General features: G+C 48.9%; 1 protein-coding gene across 2 annotated transcripts; it reads right to left on the bottom strand.

Annotated features, from left to right (window-relative positions):
* Nucleotides 1-15,957: 15,957 nt before the first annotated feature.
* On the bottom strand, nucleotides 15,958-23,781 carry Bak1 (BCL2 antagonist/killer 1). 2 transcript variants are annotated; one of them, XM_042683867.1, is made up of 6 exons: nucleotides 23,518-23,767; nucleotides 20,110-20,210; nucleotides 19,111-19,246; nucleotides 18,745-18,888; nucleotides 17,406-17,586; nucleotides 15,958-17,307 (listed from the first exon to the last, which is right to left on the bottom strand). In XM_042683867.1, the coding sequence occupies exons 2-6, from the start codon at nucleotides 20,177-20,179 to the stop codon at nucleotides 17,203-17,205; spliced, it is 636 nt and encodes a 211-aa protein (XP_042539801.1). In that variant the 5' UTR covers nucleotides 20,180-20,210; nucleotides 23,518-23,767; the 3' UTR covers nucleotides 15,958-17,202. The 2 variants fall into 2 exon arrangements, with proteins under 2 accessions (XP_042539801.1, XP_042539802.1); XM_042683868.1 differs by lacking the exons at nucleotides 15,958-17,307; nucleotides 17,406-17,586 and adding an exon at nucleotides 17,593-17,886 and having other exon boundaries at nucleotides 23,518-23,781.
* Between the last annotated feature and the right edge of the window lie 531 nt (nucleotides 23,782-24,312).

The raw sequence follows: 24,312 nt of genomic DNA, 5'->3' as shown, positions 1-24,312 counted from the left end.
ATGGTGATATGCACCTGTAATCCCAGCTATTCAGGAAGTGTAAGTAGGAGTATTGGAGTCTAGGCCAGCTTGAGCAAAAATAATAAATAAAAGCAGGCTCCATCTGAAAAAACAAAGCAAAAAGATCTGGGATTGTGAGATCTGAGGATCATGTTTCAAAGCCAGCCTGGGAGGATAAATCTGAGAGACTTATTAACAAGCAAAAAGTTGGAAGTGAGCTTTGGTTCAAGTGGTAAAGTGCCAGCCTTGAGCAAAAAAAGCTAAGGGACAGGTCTGGGAAGGTTGCTCAGTGGTAGAGCGCTTGCCTTGCATGCCTGAGGCACTGGGTTCGATTCTTCAGCACCACATAAGCAAAAAGAAAAAAGCCAGAAGTGGCGCTGTGGCTCAAGTAGTAGAGCGCTAACCTTGAGCTGAAGAGCTGAGGGACAGCGTCCAGGCCCAGAATTCAGGCCCCACGACCGGAACCCCCCCCCCCCAAAAAAAGCTAAGGGACAGCATCCAGTCCCAAGTGCCCACACACACACACAGTCTATTCATATTAGAAAATACCTATAAGTAAGCTTAACCAAAATACAAAATCACTCTGTGAAGAAAACTTTAAAGCTCTAGTAAAAAAAACAGAGAAGATCCAGGTGTTGGTGGCTTACAACTGTAATCCTAGCTACTCAGATGGCTGAGATCTGAGGATCACAGTTCAAAGCCGTCCAGAAAGAAAGAAAAGTCCATGTGATTATTGTCTCCAGTTAACCACCAAAAAGCCAGAAGTAAAACGGTGGCACAAATGGTAGAGCATTATTCTTGAGCAAAAAAGGTAAGGGACAGTGTCCAGGCCCTGAGTTCAAGCCCCAGTTCTGGCACAACACAAAAGAACACAGAAAATAATTTGGATAGAAGAAGGGAATATCATACTTTGGAATGGACCATTTACTAAGATGTCAGTTTTCTTCAAAATAGCCTACAAGCCAGGCACTGGAGGCTCACGCCTGTAATCCTAGCTACTCAGGAGGTTGAGATCTAAGGATTGAGGTTCAGAGCCAGCCTGGGTAGGAAAGTCTGTGAGACTCTTATCTCCAATTAACCACCAGAAAACTGGAAGTGGCTCTGTGGCTTAGTGGTAGAATGCTTGCCTTGAGCCGAAGAGCTCAGGGACAGTGTTCAGACCCAGAGTTCAAGCCCCACACTCCTTCCTTCCCCCAACACAATAGTCTACAAATTCAGTGCAAATCCATTTAGAATTTTAACTTGTTTTTCTGTGGGTTTTTTTTTTTTCTTTGGGTCCAGTCGTGGGGCCTGAACTCTGAGCCTGGGCGCTGTCCCTCAGCTCTTTAGCTCAAGGCTAGTGCTCTACCACTTGAGCCACAGCACCACTTCTGGCTTTTTTTTTTTTTTGCTTATGTGGTGCTGAGGAATCGAACCCAGGGCCTCATGTATGCAAGGCAAGCACTCTACTGCTGAGCCACCTTCCCAGCCCCAAGAATTCTAACTTGTTTTTAAGGGAAATATTTTGTTGTTGTTGTTGTGTGTGTACATGTGTGTTTGCTGGTCCTAGGGCTTGAACTTAGGACCTAAGTGCTGTCCGTGAGCATTTTTGCTCAAGACTAGCACTCTACCATGTGAGCCACAGATCCACTTATGGCTTTTTTGGTGCTTAATTTGAGATAAGAGTGTCACAGACTTTCCTTCCCAGGCTGGCTTTGAACTCTGATCCTCAGATCATCAGCCTTCTAAGTAGCTAAGATTACAGGTATGAGCCAGTGGTACTAGGCTGTTTGTTTTGTTTTGAGATGGGAGTCTCACTGTATTGCCTAGATTGACTTTGAGTTGGTGGACTTTAGTAATCCTGCCTCAGCCTCTCTGGTAGCAAGGACCAGGTCTCTAGCATGTATGAGCGAGGCCCTGGGTTCTATCCCTAGCACTAAAAAAAGAAACTGTGAGTATAGTACTTTGTGGACTATTTTGTGGCCTAGCATGTACAAGGCTCTAGGTTGCAGCCCAAGCATAAAAGGGAAGAGGAAGAGGACTCAGTCTCTAGATTGGGGAGTCTTCCAGTCATCAGGTGTGACTTTGAAGGACACTGGGGGACCCTGGTCTGTCCTTTCATTCTCTTCATATCCCCCATCCCCTTTCTCTGTGGTGCTGGAGTTCAAACCCAGGCCCTGTGCCTGCTGGGCAAGCACTCTATCATTGAAATATATACCTCAGCCACTTCCCATTTTTGCTTCTCCACATGAGGTGAGCAGTTTCACTTCTCCATACTCCTATGGTAATGTGCCACTTCACCACAGGCTTAAAGGCGACATAGCAAACTAACCATGGACTGAAATCTGCACACTGAACCAAATTAAGCCTTTCACTTTGTAGGTTGATTGCTTCAGCTATTTTGTTATAGTAACAAAAAACTGAGTAATACAGCAGCTAAGTTAAAATGTCTACAGAGGGTTGGGAGGTGTGTTTCAAGTAGCCCAGCACCAGCCTAGCAAGCCAAGCAATGTGAGGCCCTGAGTTTAATGTGGCAAGGGTATGCCTATCACTCTAGCTAGATGGGTTGCCTGACTTATGCAGATCAAGCCCAAGGATGTGCTTTGGTGGAAAACTAAGACTTTCTCTTAAAAATAACCAGCAAAATCAGGACTAGAGGATGGCTCAGTCAGCAGAGCACCTGCCTAGCAAGAATGAGGCTCTGAATTCAAACCCCAGTGCCACCAAAACAGAGAAAGCCCAAACCCCAAATACATATTAAGTTGCAAATGTTTCTTAAAAACAGAGTACTGGGGCTGGGAAGGTGGCTCAGTGGTAGAGCACTTGCCTTGCAATGCATGAGGCCCTGGGTTCAATTCCTCAGCACCACATAAGCAAAAAAGAAAAAAAAAAAAAAAAGCTGGAAGTGGCGCTGTGGCTCAAGTGGTAGAGCACTAGCCTTGAGCTGAAGAGCTGAGGGATAGTGCCCAGACCCAGAGTTCAGGCCCCACAACCGGACCCAAAAAAAAAAAACAAAAAACAAAAAAAAAAACAGAGTACTATTGGGGCACTGGTAGCTCACACCTGTAATCCTAGATACTGAGGAGGCTGAGATCTGAGGAGCATGGTTTAAAGCCAGCCCAGGCAGGAAAGTCTGTGAGATTCTTATTTGCAATTAACCACTAGAAAACAGGAAGTGGCATTGTGGCTCAAGTAGTAGAGCACTTGCCTTGAGCTGAAGAGCTCAGCGACAGTGCCCAGGCCCAGCCCCACAAATGACAAAATAAACAAAAAACAGTACTGAAGGCCAGGTGCCAGTGGCTCATTCCTGTAATCCTTGTTACTCAGGAGGCTAAGATCTGAAGATCATGATTTGAAGCCAGCCTGGGCTATCTCCAATTAACCACCCAAACTGTAACTAGAGCTGTGGCTCAAGTGGTAGAATGCTAACCTTGAGCAAAAGCAGCTCAGGGACAAGGCCCAGACCCTGAGTTCAAGCCTCAAGGCCAGCACTCAAAAAAGGTTTCACTGGGTGCCGGTGGCTCACACCTGTAATCCTAGTTACTCAGGAGGCTGAGATCTGAGCATCACAGTTCAAAGCCAGCCCAGGAAAGACCGTGAGACTTTATCTCCAATAAACCACCAGAAAACAGGAAGTGATGCTGTGGCTCAAGTGGTAGAGTGCTAGCTTTGAGGTGAAGAGCTGAGGGACAGCTCCCAGGCCCAAAGTTCAAGCCCCATGACCAATTAAAAAAAAAAAAGGGCTGGGAAGGTAGCTCAGCGGTAGAGCGCTTGCCTTGCAAGCATGAGACCCTGGATTCGATTCCTCAGCACCACATAAACAAAAAAAGCCGGAAGTAGCGCTGTGGCTCCAGTGGTAGAGCGCTAGCCTTGAGCTGAAGAGCTGAGGGACAGCGCCCAGACCCAGAGTTCAGGCCCCATGAAAAAAAAAAAAAAGATTTCCATTTATCTATGTATTCATCCAATAAAGACAGTCTGTCAAATACTAAGATGGTCCAAAGATATGATCCTTTCCACATAAGGAACTGAAATAGAAAAGAGTGCAAGGCAACTGAGTGTGATGGTCTTGTACTCACTCAGAACCACCATGTGAGGGGCTGGGAAGGTGGCTCAGTGGTAGCATGTTTGCCTTGCATGCATGAGGCCCTGGGTTCGATTCCTCAGCACCACATAAGCAGAAAAAGCCAGAAGTGGTGCTGTGGCTCAAGTGGTAGAGTGCTAGCCTTGAGCTGAAGGGCTGAGGGACAGCACCCAGGCCCAGAGTTCAACCCCCACAACTGACTGGAAAAAAAAAAAAAAAAGAACCACCATGTGAGACATTCAGATGCCAGACTTGGGGATGGTGGTGACAGGCATTCACAACACTGAAAGAGACCTTCAAGCACTAGCAGAACACACTTACCTCAGATCTCTAAACACATGGGTGAGAGATCTTGAGTTCAGTGAGGGACTGTTGACTAGTTGTTTCCAAGATAGCTTGGAAACTGCAACATGAACAATCTTACTCCAACATGTCCAAATGCATTACTAGCTATCACATAGCTTATGTGATAAGACCATTTATGCAGACAAAGTGATAATAAAACCCTGTGTGAATTCTCTAATACAGGTTGATTCCGCCCCCCCCCCCCATACTCTCTCATAGGGAAAAGATAGGTGATCAGCTTGCAGATCAGACTTATTTGCTTGCCAGATATACGTACTGTTAGTTGGCATGCTGGTTAATTATAACAGCTTGGAAGTTACATAAATGTCCAACAATAGGAAGTCAGTTAAGAACAAAATTCTTTATAGTGCCTATGTATAATGTAAGACTATGTAGCTGTTAAAAATATGTGTTGTTGGGTGTGGTAGTCTACTCCTAATCTACTCCTAGTCTAATCCCAGCACTCAGGAAGCTGAGGCAGGAGGGTTGAGAATTTCAGGTCATCCTGGGCCACACAACAAGACCTGGTTTCAAGAAACAGACAAAAACCTGGGGGGGGGGGGGGGGACAGGTGGAGATAATAATGCCAAAGGAAAGTGTACACAATAGAAAACACTTGCTGGGCTGTGACTCAGGTGTATAGCATCTTCCTAGCTAGTTTGAGGCTCTGAGTTTAAGTTCCACTACTATTTTTAAAAAATCATTCAAAAAGTTAGATTAGAGAGTGAGAATGTGGCTTAGAGGTAGAGTGCTTGCCTAACATGCATAAAGCCCTGGGTTTGATTCCTTAGTACCACATAAACAGAAAAGGCTAGAAGTGGTGCTGTGGCTGAAGTGGTAGTGTGCAAAAGCTCAGGGACAGTGCTCAGGCCCTGAGTTCAAACCCCAGGACTGGCAAAAAAAAAAAAAAAAAGATTACAACTGGGTACCAGTGGCTCACACCTGTCATCCCAACTACTCAGGATGCTGAGATCTGAAACTCAAAGTTCAAAGCCAACCCAAGGCAGAACATCTGTGAGACTTATCTCCAGTTAAGCACTACAAAAGGCAGAAGTGGAGCTGTGGTTCAAGTGGTAGAGTGCTAGCCTTGAGAACAAATCAAAACAAAACAAAAACAGCTCAGGGACAGTGCCCAGGACCTGAATTCAAGCGCAGGACAGAAAGAAAAAAGAAATTAGGTTACAAAACAAATGTATCAAATTATTCTGACTGCATTTACAAATAGTGGGGAGGAGGCATCTGGCAGAACTTTTTTTTTTTTAAAATTGGGTATGGTGCCTCAAGCCTAGAATCTTAGTTACTTGGGGAAGTTGGAAAGCAGAGATCAGGGGATCAAAGTACAGTCACGCCTCTTCCCGCCCCCTGGTGCATGCATAAGACTTCTCAATTTTCCATCTCAGTCAATGTCTGGGTCTGGTTTCAAGAGCCCCTTGTTGGAGGTATGGGGTGGAGGTGGGGCTTCAAAGGCTATGTGCAATGGTGTGTGCCTGTCATCTCCAGTGACACAGGGAAGTAAGTACAAGTAGGAAGTCCCGGCCCTGCCAGGGCATTAACTGGGACCTTACTCGGAGAACAACCAATACAAAGAAGGGGCTGGGGGTGTGGCTTAAGAGGTTAGAGCAACTTTCTCAGCACTGAAAAAAAGAAAACAAACAAAAAAGAGCTCTGGTTTTTTGGTGGAGTATTTTAGTTGGTTGGTTTTGTTTTGTTGCTATGGATGGAGCCTGTTCTCTTTGCCCTCCCCCCTACCCCCCAGCTCTTTTTTTTTTTTGCTTGTTCTCTTTTTGGAGACAGAGCCTCACCTTGTAGTCCAGACTGATAAAGAACTCCAGCTTTTTCTACTTTGGTCTTCCTAGTGCTTGGATTACAGATGTGTACTGCCACACCAGACCAACTCGTTTTAGTTTACAATTTTTTTTTTTGGGGGGGGGGGGTCCGGTCGTGGGGCCTGGGCACTGTCCCTCAGCTCTTCAGCTCAAGGCTAGAACTCTACCATTTGAGCCACAGCGCCACTTCCGGCTTTTTTTTTCTTTTTGCTTATGTGGTGCTGAGGAATCGAACTCAGGGCCTCATGCATGCAAGGCAAGCGCTCTACCACTGAGCCACCTTCCCAGCCCTAGTTTACAATTTTGTAAACATAAATCTGTATTTTTCTATATTCAGTAGTAATTACTTCTATGGTCAGGCCCAGGTCTGGAATCCTTAAAACTGGGTATTTTCAGGTTGGGAATGTGGCTTAGTGGTGTAGTGCTTGCCTTGAGCAAGAGACAGTGCCCAGGCCCTGAGTTCAAGCCCCAGGACTGACAACAACAAATGAAGAAAAGAAAATAACTACCCTTGGTCCAATAGGACCTCCAGGGTCTTCCTATCAATACAGGATCAAGAACTGAAGTTCCACCTCCCTCTCCTCTTCCCCGCCGCTGTCCCCACCCCCAGCCTCCCTGACCTAGTGATAGAAACTGCGGGCGAGCTCTTCCCCAGGCCTCCAGCGTCTCGCAGGCCCCGCCCCTGCCACCACCCGCGTCCTCTCTAGCCTCCAGGAGGACCCGAGTCTCTGTGCTCCGCCATCTGCGGCGCTGACTCCCAGGCTGGGAAGTGTGCAGGTGCACAGCGACCTCCTCGTTGCTCAGATTGTCAGAACACCTTGTCCGGTGGCATTTCCTGTTGGACTTCTCGAGAAAAACAGGAAACAAAACTGTTCTCCTAGCAAACGGAAATCACTACTGTTCACAAGTCAGTGAATTGTATTCCAGTGTCAAAATACAAAAATGACCGAGCTTAAAGATCCTTTCCGGGCTGGGGCGAGGACTCAAGTGCTCACCACTGCCAGGCAAGCATGCTAACGCTGAGCCGCGTCTTTGGACCACACTCTGGCCTGGTTTACAGATTTCTCATTCTAGATTTCTGCATAAAAATCCCATAAAATCCAAGTGCTCTGGTAAGCCCAGCTGACAGGGCTGTTTTTAGAGAGAGGAGGCTGAAAAAAGCAGAAAAAAGTACAAAAAACAGATTGCTCGTTTCCAAGTTACTTTCCTTGCAAGGCAAGGACAAGGAGACAGAATGATAGAAAAATAACCTACTGGTTCGCCTCAGGTTACCCTATGTAAGGGTTAAGGCAGAGGAAGCTGTCATTACCATGCCAGCTGAAGCTGGTATATTTGGAACTTTGGCTAGCATCTGCCCTGATTTCCTTAAAGATTAGGTGACACCTTTGATTTGGTGGAGTGGAACTTTAGCATTAGTGACTGCATTTTGGTTATCAGTCTGGCCTGTTGGAACCCAATGTAGGAGCTTAGTCCAAAACAATAGCTTCCTATAATTGGACGTACTGGGTTTGAACTCAGCCTCCTGCTTGCTCAGATGGCACCCTGCCCCTTGAGCCAGCAATGTGTTTTACTGGGTGGTTTGGATATTGAGTTAGACTTTTCTGCCTAGTACTGGCTTCAAACCATAGTGCTCTAGACATTGATGCTTAGATGTAATATTTATTTATTTATTGCCAGTCCTGAGGCTTGAACTCAGGGCTTGGGCACTGTCCCTGAGCTTCTTTTGCTCAAGACTGGTGCTCTACCCCTTGAGCCACAGTACCACTTCTGGCTTTTTCTCTTTATGTAGTATTGTGGACGAACTCAGGGCTTCATGCATGCTAGGCAAACACTCTACCACTAAGCCACATTCCCAGCCCTATTTTATTTTTTTAAATAATTTTTATTGTAAAGATACTGTACAGAGGGGTTACAGTTACATGAGCAACGTAATAAGTACATTTCCTATGGCACATTGTTACCCCCTCCTTTGTTTTTCCCCTACTATCCTTCCCTCCCCACTTCCCCAACTCCTCCTTCCCCCGCCCCCAAGTTGTAAAGTTCGTTTTCAACACAGTGTCTTGTATCTCATTGTTAAAATGGGTCAACCTGTATCCTTGTTTCAGCATTTTGTTATTTCCCTTCCCCTCTCCAAATTAGAAAAATGTATATTCAAGATGCTGGGCACCAGAATCAAATACAATGATAACAGGGGTTATACCATGGCGGGAGAACATACAAAAGAAACAAACAAAAGTCACATAGTACATTAAAAACAACATTGACAAAGAAAAAAAACCTCTAGTGTCCCTACATTGGGGTTCATTTTGCTTAGCATCATCTTATATGATCATATGTACAGGGGCTGGGAAGGTGGCTCAGTGGTAGAGTGCTTGCCTTGCATGCATGAAGCCCTGGGTTCAATTCCTCAGCACCACATAAGCAAAAAGAAAAAAGCCGGAAGTGGCGCTGTGGCTCAAGTGGTAGAGCTCTAGCTTTGAGCTTAAGAGCTGAGGGACAGTGCCCAGGCCCAGAGTTCAGGCCCCACGACTGGACCCAAAAAAAAAAAAAAAAAATATATATATATATCTATATATCTGATCATATGTACATAGTGTAAGGTCTGCACAGGGACATCTCCCAACCTCTTGGCTGTTTCCACCCAGTATCTGTTATCTAGGTAACTGGCAGACCTGGAAGCAGTCATATTCCCTTCTCCTGGGTCACCTCTGGTCACATGCCTCCCATCTGACCTTAGGAAAGTCCAAGACCCTGAGGTCACATCCAGATCCAGTGTGGCCACACCTTTGTCTCACCGGGCCACACCTCTTCCTGTCCCTGGCTTAGATAAGTCCTGGCCCAGGGATGGGTTGCCCCTTCCTTTTCAGCCATGCCTCTCCACCATACATGGCAGGGGCAGCAGTTTGGTAAATAAACTTCTTTTCCTGCCTGAATAGTGTATGGTGTTCTCTTCATTGGCTACCTAATGAAACCTACCTCTTTAATATATCTTACAGATAGCTTTTGACTTTGCTGTTTATTTTTTATTTTAATTAATTAGTTACTGTCAGTCGTGGGGCTTGAACTCTGCCTGGGCACTGTCCCAGAGCTCTTCAGCTCAAGACAAACACTTTACCGCTTGAGCCACAGTGCCACTTCTAGTTTTTTTCCCCCCTTTTTGCTTATGTGGTGCTGAAGAATCGAACCCAGGGCCTCAGGCATGCAAGGCAAGTGCTCTACCACTAAGCCACCTTCCCAGCCCTGAGCCATACTTCTATTTGTGGCTTTTTGCCGGATAATGGGAGATAATAGTCAGAAGATAGGAGTCTCATGGACTTTTCTACCTGGCTGGCTTCAAACTGTGATCCTCAGATCTCAGCTTCCTGAGTAGCTAGGTTTGCAGGCATGAGCCTCTTCAGTTTATTAAAGCTGCAAATTAAGGGCTGGGAATGTGGTTTAGTGGTAGAGTGTTTGCCTAGCACGTGTGAAGCCCTGGGTTTGATTCCTCAGTATCACATAAACAGAAAAAGCCAGAAGTGGCAGTGTGGCTCAAGTGGTAGAGCGCTAGCCTTGAGCAAAAGAAGCTCAGGGACAGTGCCTACCCCTGAGTTCAAGCCCCCCAGGAAAAAAGAAAAGTTGCAAATTATCAGGTTATGGTGGCATACACTTGTGATAACAGTACTTAGGAGGCTGAAGCAGGAAGATCAAGGCCAGGGTGGACTACAGAGTAAGACGATGTCTCAAAAATAAAACAAAAACAAAGCTGTAAATTTGAAAGTAGATTTGCTTATTTGTTTTTGTTTCAGCAGTACTGAAGTTTAAGCTCAGGGTGGATTGCTAGACCTAAACTCTACTACTTGAACCATGCCTTAACCTTTGTGGCTCAAGTGGTAGAGAACTAGCCTTGAGCAAAAGAAGCTCAAGGATAGTACCCAGGCTCTGAGTTCAAGCCTCAGGACCAGCAAAAAAAGAGAAAAATTTAACTTATACATGTGGATATTCTATTAGAAATCTTGTACATTGTATATAGAAGTAAGAGTAATATCTTGCTTTTGACTAGTGTTCTTTAAACAGCCCACGGGCTGGACAATTTAAATTTGCTTGAACATTACTCATACCATTTACAAATTTAGTTAATTAAATTCTCTTAAATATTTTAGCTATGTTTACAAATTTAATATACTTGATTTTTATTTTAGTTTATTTTTTTTTTTACCAAGCACTTCAAATTCCTCACTGGGAAAATTTACAAGTCAAATGAGAAAAGAATCTTAGGCATATAAATAATTCTCATAACCTTAATAATTCAAACTTTTAAATGTGGCAAATCAAGTAATCTAAAGATCTTAATATTGTTTACAAACATCAAAATATTTGATATCTTTTAAGTTATCCATTCAAAATAAATTACAGAAGTCAGTTTGAAACCACAGACTCATCGGCTACGTTCTGCAAGATGCCACTTTCTTGGAAATATAATAAATTAAGAAGCAGTCTTAATGTTACGTATTCCTATAATCCCAGCACTCAGGAGGCTGAGGCAGGAGGCCTGTGAGGTCTAGGCCAGTCCGGGCTACAGAGGGAGACCCAATCTCAAACAACAACAAAATCCCCAAAAGCCTGGTGCCAGTGGATTTTGCCTGCAATCCTAGTTACTTGGGAGGCTGAGATTTGGGCAAGTGATTGAGTTTTGAAGCCAGTTCAGAGAGAAAATGCTAGAAACACTATCTCCTAAACAATCAGAAAAGGCTGGGATAGAGCCATATATCAAGTCGTGTTGAGTGGCAGTCAGCAAAACAAGGAAGCTTGGGCTCTGAGTTCAAATTCCAATAATATATATATATATATATATATATATATATATATGCACACACACACACACACACACATATATATATATATATATGCACACATACATTAATTTTGATGAACAGGGCAGAAGAGGTGATTTTGCTGATAGAGAAGGGCTGAGAAAAGCAGAAAATGGAGTGGTTAACATCAAGTTGCTTTTTGGTAAGAATTAGAGGATTACTGGGCATTGGTGGCTTATACCTTAATCCTAGCTACTCAGGGGGCTGAGATCTGAGGATCACAGTTCGAAGCCAGCTCAGTCAGCAAAGACCAGAGATTTCTTTTTTGTTTTTTGTTTTTTTTGGTTGATCGTGGGGTTTCAACTCAGGGCTTGAGCGCTGTCCCTGCACTCTTCAGCTCAAGGCGAGCACTCTACCGCTTGAGCCACAGTGCCACTTCCGGTTTTCTAGTGGTTTATTGGAGATAAGAGTCTCCGGGACTTTCCTGCCTGGGCTGACTTTGAACTGTGATCCTCATCTCTAAGCCTCCTGACTAGCTAGGATTATAGGCGCGAGCCACCAGCGCCCCGCTACTCAGGAGATTCTTATCTCCAGTTAGCCATCAAAAAGCCAGAAGTGGCGCAGTGGCTGAAGTGGCAGTGTTATCCTTGAGTGAAAGAAGCTCAGAGACAGTGCCTAGGCCCTAAGTTCTAGCCCCAGGACTGGCAAAACAAAACAAAATAAAAAAACAAACAAACAGGAACATTACCATCAAAACAACAACCAAAAACCATGCAAAAGGAGACGTTGGAGCAGAGGCCTTCAGTGTGAAATGCGCTGAGGAGGAAGGAGAAGGGAAGTTACTATGGAGACTCTAGAGTTGTAGCTGCGACAGCTGGCTATGGGGAGTAAGAAAAGTCTGTGTGCTGTTGAGAGAGTGCCTGTCTGAATAGGATGAATTTGTTCAAAGAAAATGTCTCACACGTCCCCTCCTCTGAGAAGCTTCCCTATTTCACTCAAGATCAGGTTTGGTGCATCCCTCCTAGGACCCCCACACAGGGCCCCTAGCCTTCCCTCGCTCCTGGGTTGTCAGCTTTCCCGTGTCACAGGCTTTCCCCAGGGACCAGCAAAGAACATGAATGGGATGACAGTAGGCTTTCCCCAGGGACCAGCAAAGAACATGAATGGGATGACAGTAACAGACTCATAGGTCTTGTTTGTTTTGGTGAGTCTATGGAGGCCAGGTAGCCTTCATCTCTGGATTCTCTTGCCTCAACCTCCCTAGGGCTGGCAACATAGGAACATGCTACCCTGTCCTGCTGGATTTCATGGATGTTAAATGGGCACAAGCCCATTGGAGGATGATGGCATTGAGTCAGAGATCATTTGAGCTGTGGGCCCACAGAGGTCATTACCAAAATCTGGAACTTGGAGAACACAGCCCTGGGCTGAGAGTGTACTCAGTGCTAGAGTTACTTCATTACTTTCTTCTGTTGTTGTTGGTTGTGGGGCTTGTACTAAGGGCTTGGGCACTGTCCCTGAGCTCTTTTGCTCAAGGCTAGTGCTCTGCTACTTTTAAACTACAATTCCACTTTGAGTTTTTTTGAGTGGTTAATTGGAGATAAGAGTTGCAAGGGGCCGGGCGCTGGTGGCTCACGCCTGTAATCCTAGCTACTCTGGAGGCTGAGATCTGAAGATAGCGGTTCAAAGATAGCTCGGGCAGGTAAGTCCATGAAACTCTTATCTCCAGTAAACCACCAGAAAACTGGAAGTGGCATTGTGGTAGAGTGCTAGCCTTGAGCTGAAGAGCTGAGGGACAGCGTCCAGGCCCAGAGTTCAAGCCTCACGACCAAAAAAAAAAAAAAAAGAGTTGCGTTGGGATTTTTCTGCCTCAGCTGGCTTTGAACCACAATCCTCAGATCTCTGCTTGAGTAGCTAGGATTACAGGCATGAGCCATTGGCTCTTGGCAACTTCATTACTTTCTATTCTGTTAGCTGGTGGGCTAAATGCTTCCACCATCCTCCCCCACTTTACTTTTATAATTTATGGTGATTTTTTTTTCTGGCCCTGGGGCTTGAACTTTAGGCCTGGGCCCTGTCCCTGAGCTTCTTTTTTGAAGGCTAGCACTCTACCACTTGAACCACAGCACCACTCTGACTGACTTTTTCTGAGTAGTTCATTGGAGATTCAAGCCTCACACTTTCCTGCTTATAGTAATTTTTAACATGGCCAGTAATCATTTGGCACTGATAGCTCACTCCTGTAATCCTAGCCCTCTAGGAGCTAGGTTAGAGGTGAGGACCCAAGTTCAAAGCCAGCCTGGGCAAGACAGTCCATGAGATTCTTTTTTTTTTGGTCTGGTCGTAGGGCCTGAACTCTGGGCTTGGGCGCTGTCCCTCAGCTCTTCAGCTCAAGGCTAGCGCTCTTCCACTTGAGCCACAGTGCCACTTCCGGCTTTTTTCTTTTTGCTTATGTGGTGCTGAGGAATCGAACCCAGGGCCTCTGGCATGCAAGGCAAGCACTCTACCACTGAGCTACCTTCCCAGCCCAAGTCCATGAGATTCTTATCTACCTTTAACCAGCAAAAAGCCAGAAGTGGAGCTGTGGCGCAAGTGGCAAAAAAAAAGTTTGAGAAAAAAAGCTCAGGGACAAGGCTTAGGCTCTGGGTTTAAGCCCTATTGCTGGCACACACACACACAAAAATTGTCCAACAGTTAGTGAACATACCTGAGAGAAGGTGTTCAATCTTGTTTTGAGGCAGTCTTGATATGTATACTAGGCTGGCCTCCTATCTCAGCCTTCTGAGTGCTAGAATTACAGGTGTGCACCATTATGCTCGCTGAAGATGAGTTTTGCTGTTTTTCTGGCCCTTGACTTTGAATACTTCTAGTACTCACTGGTAATTCCAAACACACACATATGCATGCTTGTATGAATGTATGCATACCTGGGATTATAAATATTTGTGCACAGTCTGGTTAAAGCTGAAGTATATACAGCTGTGACACAAGATGATGCTTTCCCTATTTTAATTAATACATTCATTTTAACACAATTCAGATAGTTAGGTCATAATTTTTTGTTGTTGTTGTTGGGCTTGAATTTAGGCGCTGTCCTTGAAGCTTTTGCTCAAGACTAGCGCATTGCCACTTTGAACCAAGGCTCCCCTTCGGAGGTAAGAGTTTCATGGCTTTTCCTGCCCGGGCTGGCTTTGACCCGCGATCCTCACCTCTCTGCCTCCTGAGTAGCTAGGATTACAGGCCTGAGCCAGTGCCCGGCAGGCGCCCCTGATCTGACTACCTTCGGTTCCGCAGAGCTCCCCTGCCTCATTCTGTTGCCCCTAAATTCTCACCCCCTGGTTTGGGTAACACCGGCCTCGTCTCTGATCTAGGTTTGGGGAACTTCATCTTCGCAGAGGTCGCGAGGGGACCAGAGGTGGGCAAGAGCCACAACCTATTGGGGCTTCCTCCCCATGCCCATCAGGATAGTATTCCGACTTCTTCCCCGAGGTTGCGTTGATTCTTCCAGCCACGAATTATTGGTAACTTTCCCTCAGTGCCTCAAGCTATTACCCTCCTCAGCCGCTTGTCCCCGCCCGCCGCGGGAAGGAACGGGGGCGGCCCTAAGGCCACGCCCACGAAAGGGCACGCATGCGTCCCCGAAGCGGTGGCGGCCATCTTTGACTCGGGCAACTGGCTCAGTACAGCTTTCAGTGAGGAGGGAGGTAGGGGTGGTGGTGACAACGAAGGCTAGGCTAGCAGAGCAAGAGAGGCATCTTAGCTGTCTGGGTCCCTAAATCTGCGTTGGGCCTGTACTCACCAGACCTGAGACCTTTCCTTGGCTGTTCCCTCCCTGCGTCCTAATAAACTTAGAACCAGTATTCTGGTGACAAGTTACTTCTTCCTGTCTCTGGAAGGCACCTGTTTTTTAAAACCTGAAAAGTGGGAGTTTGTGAACGCATGCGCCCACACATGCACGCGTCTGGGCTCCAAACCTATTGTTTAGGTATCAACAATAAAGTCTCAGTATGAAGCCTGCACAGAGTAACCATACCATCTGAGGAGCGTTTTCTGTACATTGTGGGGGTGCACGCCTGGTAATAGTCACTTTCCAGCCACTTCAGTTTGTGCCCACTGGCCACCAATTCTCCTCTGTGGCCTCTTTGATAACAACACGCAGGGGTAAGGAGCTTGGCAGCCAGCCCCAGAGCAGTGAGATTGAAATCCAAGAGTCCTCTTAGACGGATGTGTGACATTTTAGAAGGGTGTCAGAAACAGACCAGAGTGCCCAGGACTGAAAAGACTTTGTAGATTTGGGAACATTTCAACGCCCCCATACTTGTTATTTTTATCAACCAGGGCTGCCTCCCAGTAGGGACTCCTATGCAGCATCAAACTCCTAAAATCACAAAAGCCCTCTGTGTGTGTGTGTGTGTGTGTGTGTGTGTGTGTGTGTGTGTGTAGGGACATCAGGAAGGGAAAGCTGGGACACTGTATCCCAGGCAGAGCTATACATTAGGAATAAGAACCTTTTGGATCAATGGGGGTGGTGACCCCAGGGAAGGAGATGAAGTCAGGTCCAAGTTGGTCCTTGGGGGTCCTCAGACTTGTGCAGCTGCTCCACCAGCGGTGTAGTCAAGGGTTCCTTGGCTTCCCAAGGGAGACAGTGCAAGGAGAAGGAGCTAAATAGTTGGTGGAGATGTCACACAGGGCTGGCTGGGAATTCTTTTGGTCTTCCAGCCCACCAGGGAACCACACCCAGAATTCTGGAGACCAATGAAGGATTTGATGCAGTTACTAAGCCAGCTACATTCCAGCAGGCCCAGCTTCCCACAGTCCAGCCAAGTCTGCTGCTTTCAAAAGGCACAAAACCCAGAGTTATTTGGTGGATTGGGTTCATATAAGACATTCAGCAAATGGCTAGCGAGGTAGAAGATACGCGAATACCAGGCAAAGGTGGGGGATTGCACAGTTTATTTTCAAACACAGCTGGAGGATGGGGGTATAGGGTGGCCCGAAGGTTCCATCTGTATCCCCTTCCTGCATTTGGCTTAATCAAGAACTTCCCTCTCTTTATTCCCAAGCCCCAAGGCTGTGCAAGATAGAGAAAAGTGCCCCACCTCAGCCCCAGGAGGGCCTAGGCTGCCTGGAACATGTTGGGTGGGGCTGGGTAGAGTTCAAGTATTCACAGTTCCCCGGGATTACTCCATGCCCAGGCCATGAGAGAGAGTTCCAACTTGGGGATCCCTCCTGGTGATTTACCCCTCTCCCTCTCAAACACCTCCAGATGAGTCCTACTTCTTTCCTCAGTAATAAGCCAGATCGAAAGCCCTGAAATGTAGGAAGGATGGAGGCCTAAAACCACCTGCTCATCCAAGATCCCTAGGGGGGCAGGCAAGGGTCTTCATCTGTAGTGACTGGGCTGGGAGCCGTGGGAATTAGGGGAGATGAAGGGTAAGAACTGGAGGCAGGCTCAGAGAATCCTGATGAATACATTCAGACAGCTCTGGTCTGCACTACCTCCCACCTCTACCCCTCCCTATCCTGGGCCCAGAATCCCTGAGAGTTCAACTACCAAGGCAACTTAGGGTGATAGAATAGGAATAGGGGAGATGAACAGGATCTTGGCTCCCATCTCCAGCCAGTCCTGCTTATGGAAAGCCATGATTAGGCAGGGCCAAGAAGGCTCAAGTCTCATCTCTCAGGCTCCAACGTTCTGGAATAGACCAATCCTGGGGGACAAGGAAGGTGGGGGGATTCACTGAGTCTCATAGCACTGATGCCCCGACTTTGGGCAATGGTGGGAAAGGGTGGGAGCATCTCTCGAGGATAATATAAAAAGCAAAAACCATTAAAAAAAAAAAAACTTCCTGGGAAGACATGGTCCCCAGCCTCTTGCCTCGCTACGATATCAGCCTCCCCAGCATTCAACACCAGAGAGCTAAAGGAAGAGGCTATAGCCACTCTCTGACAGGATGGGGCCTAGAGAGGGCGCCTGTTAGCACCATGTAATGCTGGAGTGGCTATGCAGCCTGAATGACCCCTGGGCCAGGGCTCTCCAAACTGGAGTGCCTGTTTGCTAAAGCTTCTGTAGTCTTGGGGCTAGGAGGGACAGGTCTACAGGAAAGAAGGGGAAGGAAGACGTTTGGGCTGAAGTCCAGAGGTCTCACTCAGCTGGAACCCCAAAGAGCCAGCCTAGGAGTCATGATTTGAAGTATCTTCGTACCACAAACTGGCCCAACAGAACCACAGCCAGGGCCGCTAACACATTCAAGATAGGTCTATAGCTGAAGTTCAGAACTGCCACCTGCCAAGAGAGAGGGGGTGGGTCAGAGAGGGGCTCGTGCCTTGGGGATTGGGATAGCCCCAGAAGCAGGGCGGATGCTGCCATCTTTGGGAACTTACCCAGCCACCCCTCTGTGCAATCCACCGAGTAATGTAGTGACGCATCATGACGTCGATCACAAAGCGAGTCACTCGACTGAAGAACCCAGTCAGGCCATGTTGGTAGATATGCATGGCCAGGCGATAGCCAAAGCCCAAGAGAGCCACCACGCGGCCCCAGCTGATGCCGCTGTCAAACAGCCTGCGGGCAGAGTGTCCCATCAGCCAGTGGCGAGACCAAAGGAGCCTTTCAACCCTCGTCCTCCTTCACCCTGGGAAGCTAAGTGGTTAAGCTGGGATTCCAGGCAGAAGAGACTGGCCTAGGCCTGGCCTCAACTTGGGAGAGCATGGGTTTCTGTGAAAGCAGAAAGCTAAGAGGCAGAAGCAGGAGACACTGCTGGTGCGGGGATCCAAGGCTGCAGGCACACAGAGACACAGAGGCAGAGGGTAGAGAAAGTGCACAGAAGCAGCAGGGGGATTACCTGTGGGTGTTGCTGCTGGTCTGGCAGCCCAAAGGGCAGCAGAGAGAAAAGGACAGAAGAGGAAATTAGGCCAGATCCCAGAATCGAAAGGGCATGGGGTGTGGAGGGCTAGCTAAGGACACGGGCTGGGGCCCTTTGGATCTCAGCACTGATTCCAAACCTGTCACCTACCCCTCCCTCCATCCCCATCTCCACAAATAGCTAACTTTTCAGAGTGGACACTTGTGTCTCTTCCTGTTTCACAGAGAGGAGAACGAGGGCCAGGAGGTTCCAGTGGAGTTGGTGGCGAAGCTGGGATCTGAATCAGGTGTATAGAGTCTCTGTCATCAGAGACTCTATACATCAGGTGCTCTTTCAGATGCCACAGGTAAGCGACCCAATCGAGGTTAGTAATGTCACCTGGGGAGCCAGGTGCCAATTGCTAACTCCTGTAATCCTAGCTACTCAGGAGGCTGAGATGTGAGGATCATGGCCCAAAGCCAGTCTGAGTAGAAAAGTCCATGAGATTTTCTCCAATTAACCACTAAAAAGCCAGACTTGGAGCTGTGGCTCAAATGGTAGAGAGCCAGCCCTGGGCAAAAAAGCTAAAGAAGAGGGGCCCAGGCCCTGGGTTCAAGCAACCAAACACCCCAAAACCCTGGGGAGCCTTGGGGGACACCTCCACCCTATAGCCCCTCCATGTCCTAGTCTAACCATCAGGTCCTTAGTGCCAGAGCTCATAAGTGCCATGAGCTTTTACACAAATGGAATCTGGGACTCAGAGAGAGAGAAAGGGGAAAAACCAGCTCCTTGAGACCACATGGGGACCCTGTTGCTAATACTGACAGAGAAGCTTCTGGCTGCCATAGATGGCAGGACGAAGTGACTGGGCTGGGTACCTGGAGGCGATCTTGGCGAAGAGCTCGGGGGCGTTCTCAGCTGTGGGCTGCAGCTGCTGTAGCATGTTCTGGAATTCGGAGTCAAAGCGCCGGTTAATGTCGTCTCCGATGATGGCGAGCTGCCGGCCCACCTGCCCCATAACGCTGTAGGAGTGGGGTGGTGGGTGAACAGCCACATTCAAAGGCAGGTGGGCTGGGCTCAGAGATGGGCATCAAACACAGTCCATGCTCTCAGCGTGGGGGGACATGGGAGGACGGAACCCTTCTTCCCCCAGTCCTCCCTAGCTCCCAGGATCCACATAGAGACCTCCCCCCTCTCCACACACACACACACTCCGACTGCGAGCCTGTCTCCCCAGAGCTCACCTGTTAGGGTCTTGAGGTAAGTTGACCATTTCAGGGTCGAGAGGGGCAGCTGCCCCCTGGGCCTCCTGCTCTTGCTGGTGGCTGTAATAAACGTAGCTGCGGAAAACCTCCTCGGTGTCCTGGGCTACCTGCTGCTCTGAGGGTCAAAGCTGGTCGTCAGCCATGGAAGGGAGTACCAGTACTCTGTGAGTGGCTCAAGCTTCCCCCTACATTGCATCCTTGCCCACGGGCAGAAAAATCCAGAGCCCTTTACTGGATACCTAGTACCCACTGCAGAGTGTTTGCTGACAGCAGAGCAGCCGGGCAGCTGAGTGATGTGCACAAGTTCCCACAATTAGAACAACTAGTCAAGCCAGGTGTGAACCCCAGCATGTGGGCTGTATGAAGTACCCAGCCCTTTGTGTTTGGCCTGGAATGGGAACCTCAGGTGCAGAGAATATCCTGCAGTGAGTGGGCTGTGAGCTGGGGCCTCCCAGGCCATCCACTGGGAAGAAGGGAGGAGGGCAGCCATCTTACTTCCCTCACAAGTCTGAACAATTGAGTTCCGAGTTCCCTGATCCCTGGACCTGGCAGGGGTGATAAGCCGATTCACTTCCTTATTTCTCCAACAGGGATATGGCGGGGAGGGCATTCTCTGCCCTCTTCTTTCACCCCGCCCCTCTGCTCTGGGTTGGCCCTCAGGCTGGCTCCCTGGCCTGCCCCTGTTTCCAGGCCCTCTGCTCTGGGTTGGCTCTCAGGCTGGCTCCCTGGCCTGTCCCCATTTCCAGGCCCTGTGCAGCCCACATTCCTTCCCACATGGGCTTAGCTGTGACTGTGTAGTTCCAGCCTCTGAGCCCCATGGGCCGTGGGCTGAGACACCTTTCCGCTGAGGGCTGAAACGTGGCAGAAGCCTGTCCCTAAGTCCTGCCTGGCCCTGCCCAGTCTGTCTTCTCCATCCTCGTGGTGGCCCTTGTGGTTTCAGGGGGGGAGGCAGGAGGGGGGAGACGGGAAGACTCTTACCAGAAGCTGAGGACGAGGAAGGTTCTTCACAGCTCTCTCTAGGAGGGCCGGGGCCTTGTCCCGATGCCATCTTTCAGGTTTCAGGGGAGGACTGTGTCAGCCTACAGGGATGGATGAGAAAAAGTAGAGTTGGGAATGGGCAAGAGCCTCTAGCTGAGGATTCAAGATGGAGGGGGGGGAGGTCCTCCATTCCCAGAAAGTTCCTGTAATCCTTAGGACTTTTCTCCTTGTTCTACCACCTTGGGGACCAGCGGCAACTGCTGAGGGCAACAAGAAATCACTGAGCATCTTCCTGGCAAGGCTTTAAAGGAAACAGCATCCAGCGTGAGGAAGCTAGGGAGGTGTCTGCTCCTCGTCTCTGACCAGCAGCCAGCGCCTCCCGGAGGGTATGGCATGGCCCTTACGTCCCTTCTCTGTCACTCCTGGCCCTTGAGTCTGTCTTCAGAGATGGAGGGTTCTTCCAGCTAATCTTGGGGCACTCTGTCCCCTCCCTACCAAGTCCTGAGAGTTCTCTGCCTCCCAGAAGGTCTTCCTTTCCCCCAGGGCCTACTTTCCCTTGGCTGATCAGGACACACCTTCCAATTCTCATCTGTGAGCAGAAAATACTTTGTGTGTTTGTGTGTGCTGGTTCTGGGATTTGAGCTCTGGGCTTGGGTATGTCCCTGAGCTTTTGTGTTCAAAGCTAGCACTCTACTACTTGAGCCACAGCTCCATTTCCATCTTTTCTGGTGGTTAATTGGAGATAAGAGTCTCATGGACTTTTCTGCCTAGGTCAGCTTTGACCTGTGATCCTCAGATCTTAGCCTCCTGAGTAGCTAGGATTACAGGTGTGAGCTGTTGGTGTCCAGCAGGACATACTGTATATTGCTACCACTTAGGAGCACTCTGGGTGTTGGATATTGAAATCTGACAGCATCCCAGCCAAGTACATACTATCATGTCCATTCTACAGGTAGGAAAAGTAGGGCTTCCAGTCATTAGTGCCCGAGGACATGGAACCCGGGGAAGATGTTGGATGCCTCCAACACTCACTTCCTGCTTGTGGACCTTTCTGGTGCTCTTCTTTCAGAGCAGCTGCCTCCATTTGCTTCCTCCCTGTGCCCACCTCCTCCTTGGTGGCATAAAGCTGATGGAGCCCTCAAGAGTCCAAGCCTCCTTCATAGCCCCCCACCTTACCTGCCCTCCTATCCCAAGATTTTTGTTGTTGTTGTTGTTGGTTGTGAGGTTTGAACTCTGGGCCTGGGCGCTGTCCCTCAGCTCTTCAGCTCAAGGCGAGCACTCTACTCTTTGAGACACAGTGTCACTTCCGGTTTTCTGAGTGGTTTATTGGATATGAGTCTAATGGACTTTCCTTGCTTGGGTGGCTTTGAACCTTGATCCTCAGATCTCAGCCTCCTGAGTAGTTAGGATTTTTTTTTTTTTGTCAGTCGTGGGGCTTGAACTCTGGGCCTGGGCATCCCTCAGCTCTTCAGCTCAAGGCCAGCACCCTACCACTTGAGCCACAGTGCCGCTTCTGGCTTTTTCTGTTTATGTGGTGCTGAGGAATCGAACCCAGGGCCTCATGCATGCGAAGCACTCTACCACGGAGCCACCTTCCTTTTTTTGTTGGTCCTTTTAACTTTTATTAGTTTATTTTTATTTTTTGTCAGTTGTGGGGCTTGAACTCAGTCTGGGTGCTATCCCTCAGCACTTCAGCTCAAGGCTCTACCACTTTGAGCCACAGCAATACTTCCATTTTTCTGATGGTTATTGGAGTTAAGAGACTCATGGACCTTCCTGCCTGAGCTGGCTTTGAACGTCGATCCTCAGATCTCAGCTTCCAGAGTAGCTAGGATTATAGGCATGGGTCACTAGTGCCCGACTTATTTGTTCATTTTTATTGTGTGTGTGTGTGTGTGCACATGTGTGTGCGCGTGTGTGTGTGCGTGTGCGTGCGTGTGTGTGTGTGTGTGTGTGTGTGTGTGTGTGTGTGTGTGTGTGTGTGTGTGTGTGCTGGAACTGGGGCTTGAACTCTGTGCCTGGGCACTTTCTAGCTTTTAAGCACAAGGCTGGTACTCTATCACTTGAGCCACTGTTTCATTTTAATTGGAGATAAGAGTCTCACAGACTTCCCTGCCAGGATTGGCTTTGAACTGCAATCCTCAGATCTTAGCTTCCTGAGTAGCTAGGATTACAAGAATTAGCCACCAGCACTAGGCTTAATTTTATTTTAGATAGGTCTTAACTCTGTAGTCCAGACTTGCCTTGAACTTCAGATTCTCCTACCTCAGCCTGAGGGCTGGGATGACAGGTGTGTACTACCAAGCCCAGCGCAAGCCATCTTCCTCAGTCTTGGCCTGTTAATCTTGCCCAAGGGCGTATTTCCTGATGCAAGCTCTTTCACTTTCAGTTTGCACCCCTTTTAGAGCCCCATTTCTTCCCAAGCTGCCTCTGTCACCCTGGCAGGAAGTTTCCCTCTTCCAACTCTCAAGGATGGCCTCGCTTCCACTCTGGGGCCAGCACAGCCCCTCCCCAGCTATCTGCTCACCTGCCCGAACTGGTAGCTCACATCCGAAGACTCAGATCAGAGGGTCATAGTTTGAAGCCCGCCTAGACAGGAAAGTCCGTGAGACTCACTCTAATTAACCACAAAGAGGCCGGAAGTGAAACTGTAGCTCAAGTGGTACAGCACTAGCCTTGAGCACAAAAGCTCAGGGAGAGCACGCAGGCTCTTGAGTTCAAGCCCCAGAATCAGATTGAAAAACAAAAGTCCCTTTGCCTCTCACCCAGTCAGCTCCTTCCTCAGGAAGAACACCCCCCCTCCCCCGCCTTCCTTGTCTCTAAACTCAGGCACCCTCAGGCTCAGGAGATGCTGACTGCCTCCCACCTCCCTCTAACACCACCCCAGCGGCTCACTACTGGGGAGCAGGTAGAGCCTCAGAACAGTCCCCAAAGCTAGAGGCCTGTGCTGACCTAGGCCTACTCCTGTCCCCCAAGCCAAGGGGCCTAACTTCCCATTCCACCCCCACCTCCACAGCTTGCTGGGCCCGGATGCATGTCTCCCCAAGAGATACGCCTGGCCAGGCCCTAGAACGGGTCTGGGGGTCCTAGGAGAGCAGAAAGCACTTGAAAGTTCTATCCCTGCTCTTGACCTTGGCTCTGACCTCTACTCCCATCCCCCCCCTCCCCCACCAGACTTCTGTCATCTAGGACCAACCCGAACTGCCACAAGGGAGAAAGGTGGCGGAAAGAAGGGCATCCCACAGTAACTCAGTCCCGATCAGCTGCCCCCCCCCCCCTCCAGCAGGCTTGAGGGACCGGCCCAGGCCAGCCTTTAGGACTCTGCTCCCCATGGGAGCCCCGGTGGGCTCCCTGCCCCACCCTGAGGCTGCCAGGAGTCAGAGGGTGGGGCAGATCCTGCCAGCTTACCTGCCCAGACACTGGACGCAGACCTGGGCTGGCTCAGAAGGGCCGAGGTTGATTCCGAGGGGCTGCCGGCTGCTCCCCAGGCGCAGGGCTCCAGGCCCGTCTTCCAGGAACTGGCGTCAGGGAATTCCTGGTGTCTAGATGAAGCCTCTCTGCGTGTGCCCTGCCGGGCCCAGGGACCCGCGCGACTCCAGCGATCATAGAGGTGCCGGCAGTGCCCAGCGATGACCAGCTCCCCCTAGAGGAAGTTGCCTAGTGGCCACCGGATGCGGATGCAGATGCACAGGCTGCAGCCTGGAGGGAAGATCTGCAGCCAGCCCAGCCCAGCTGCAGCTGCTGCCCACCGCCCCGCCTCCCCCCTCCCCCCCAGGTCCCACACAGGGTTCTGTTCTCTGCCTTTCCCATGGTTCTCAGTTCTCACCCTCTGATCTTGCTCTTTTCCATCAGTCAGTACAAGTGAAAAACAAACACATCATTGTGTGGTTCTAAGCCTATGCACAACTATGGGCCATGCACTTAACTCCTGGAATCTTCCCAATAGCAATTGGAGATAGGTGCTGTCGGCTAAGCCCATGTTACAGACTAATAAACAGAGGTCCCTAAAGTCACTGAGTTGGGTGGATAATTGGACCTGGGAATAAAAATACCACATAGGGACTCTTCCTGTGATTCAGGCACCTGCCTGTTTTCTGGAGGTCCCTTGTCCTGAAGGTGGTAGGCAAGAAGCAGAGCTCAGACTCTGCTTACCTGGGGTCTGTGCTACCACCTAGACTCTGCAAGCCTGATGCGCAGAGAGGA

Source organism: Dipodomys spectabilis, unplaced genomic scaffold (assembly GCF_019054845.1).
Source record: "Dipodomys spectabilis isolate Male_0828 unplaced genomic scaffold, ASM1905484v1 ptg000085l, whole genome shotgun sequence".
Lineage (NCBI taxonomy): Eukaryota > Metazoa > Chordata > Mammalia > Rodentia > Heteromyidae > Dipodomys > Dipodomys spectabilis.
Note: the sequence above shows the minus strand (reverse complement) of the source record. Positions and strands in the feature narration are given on the sequence as shown.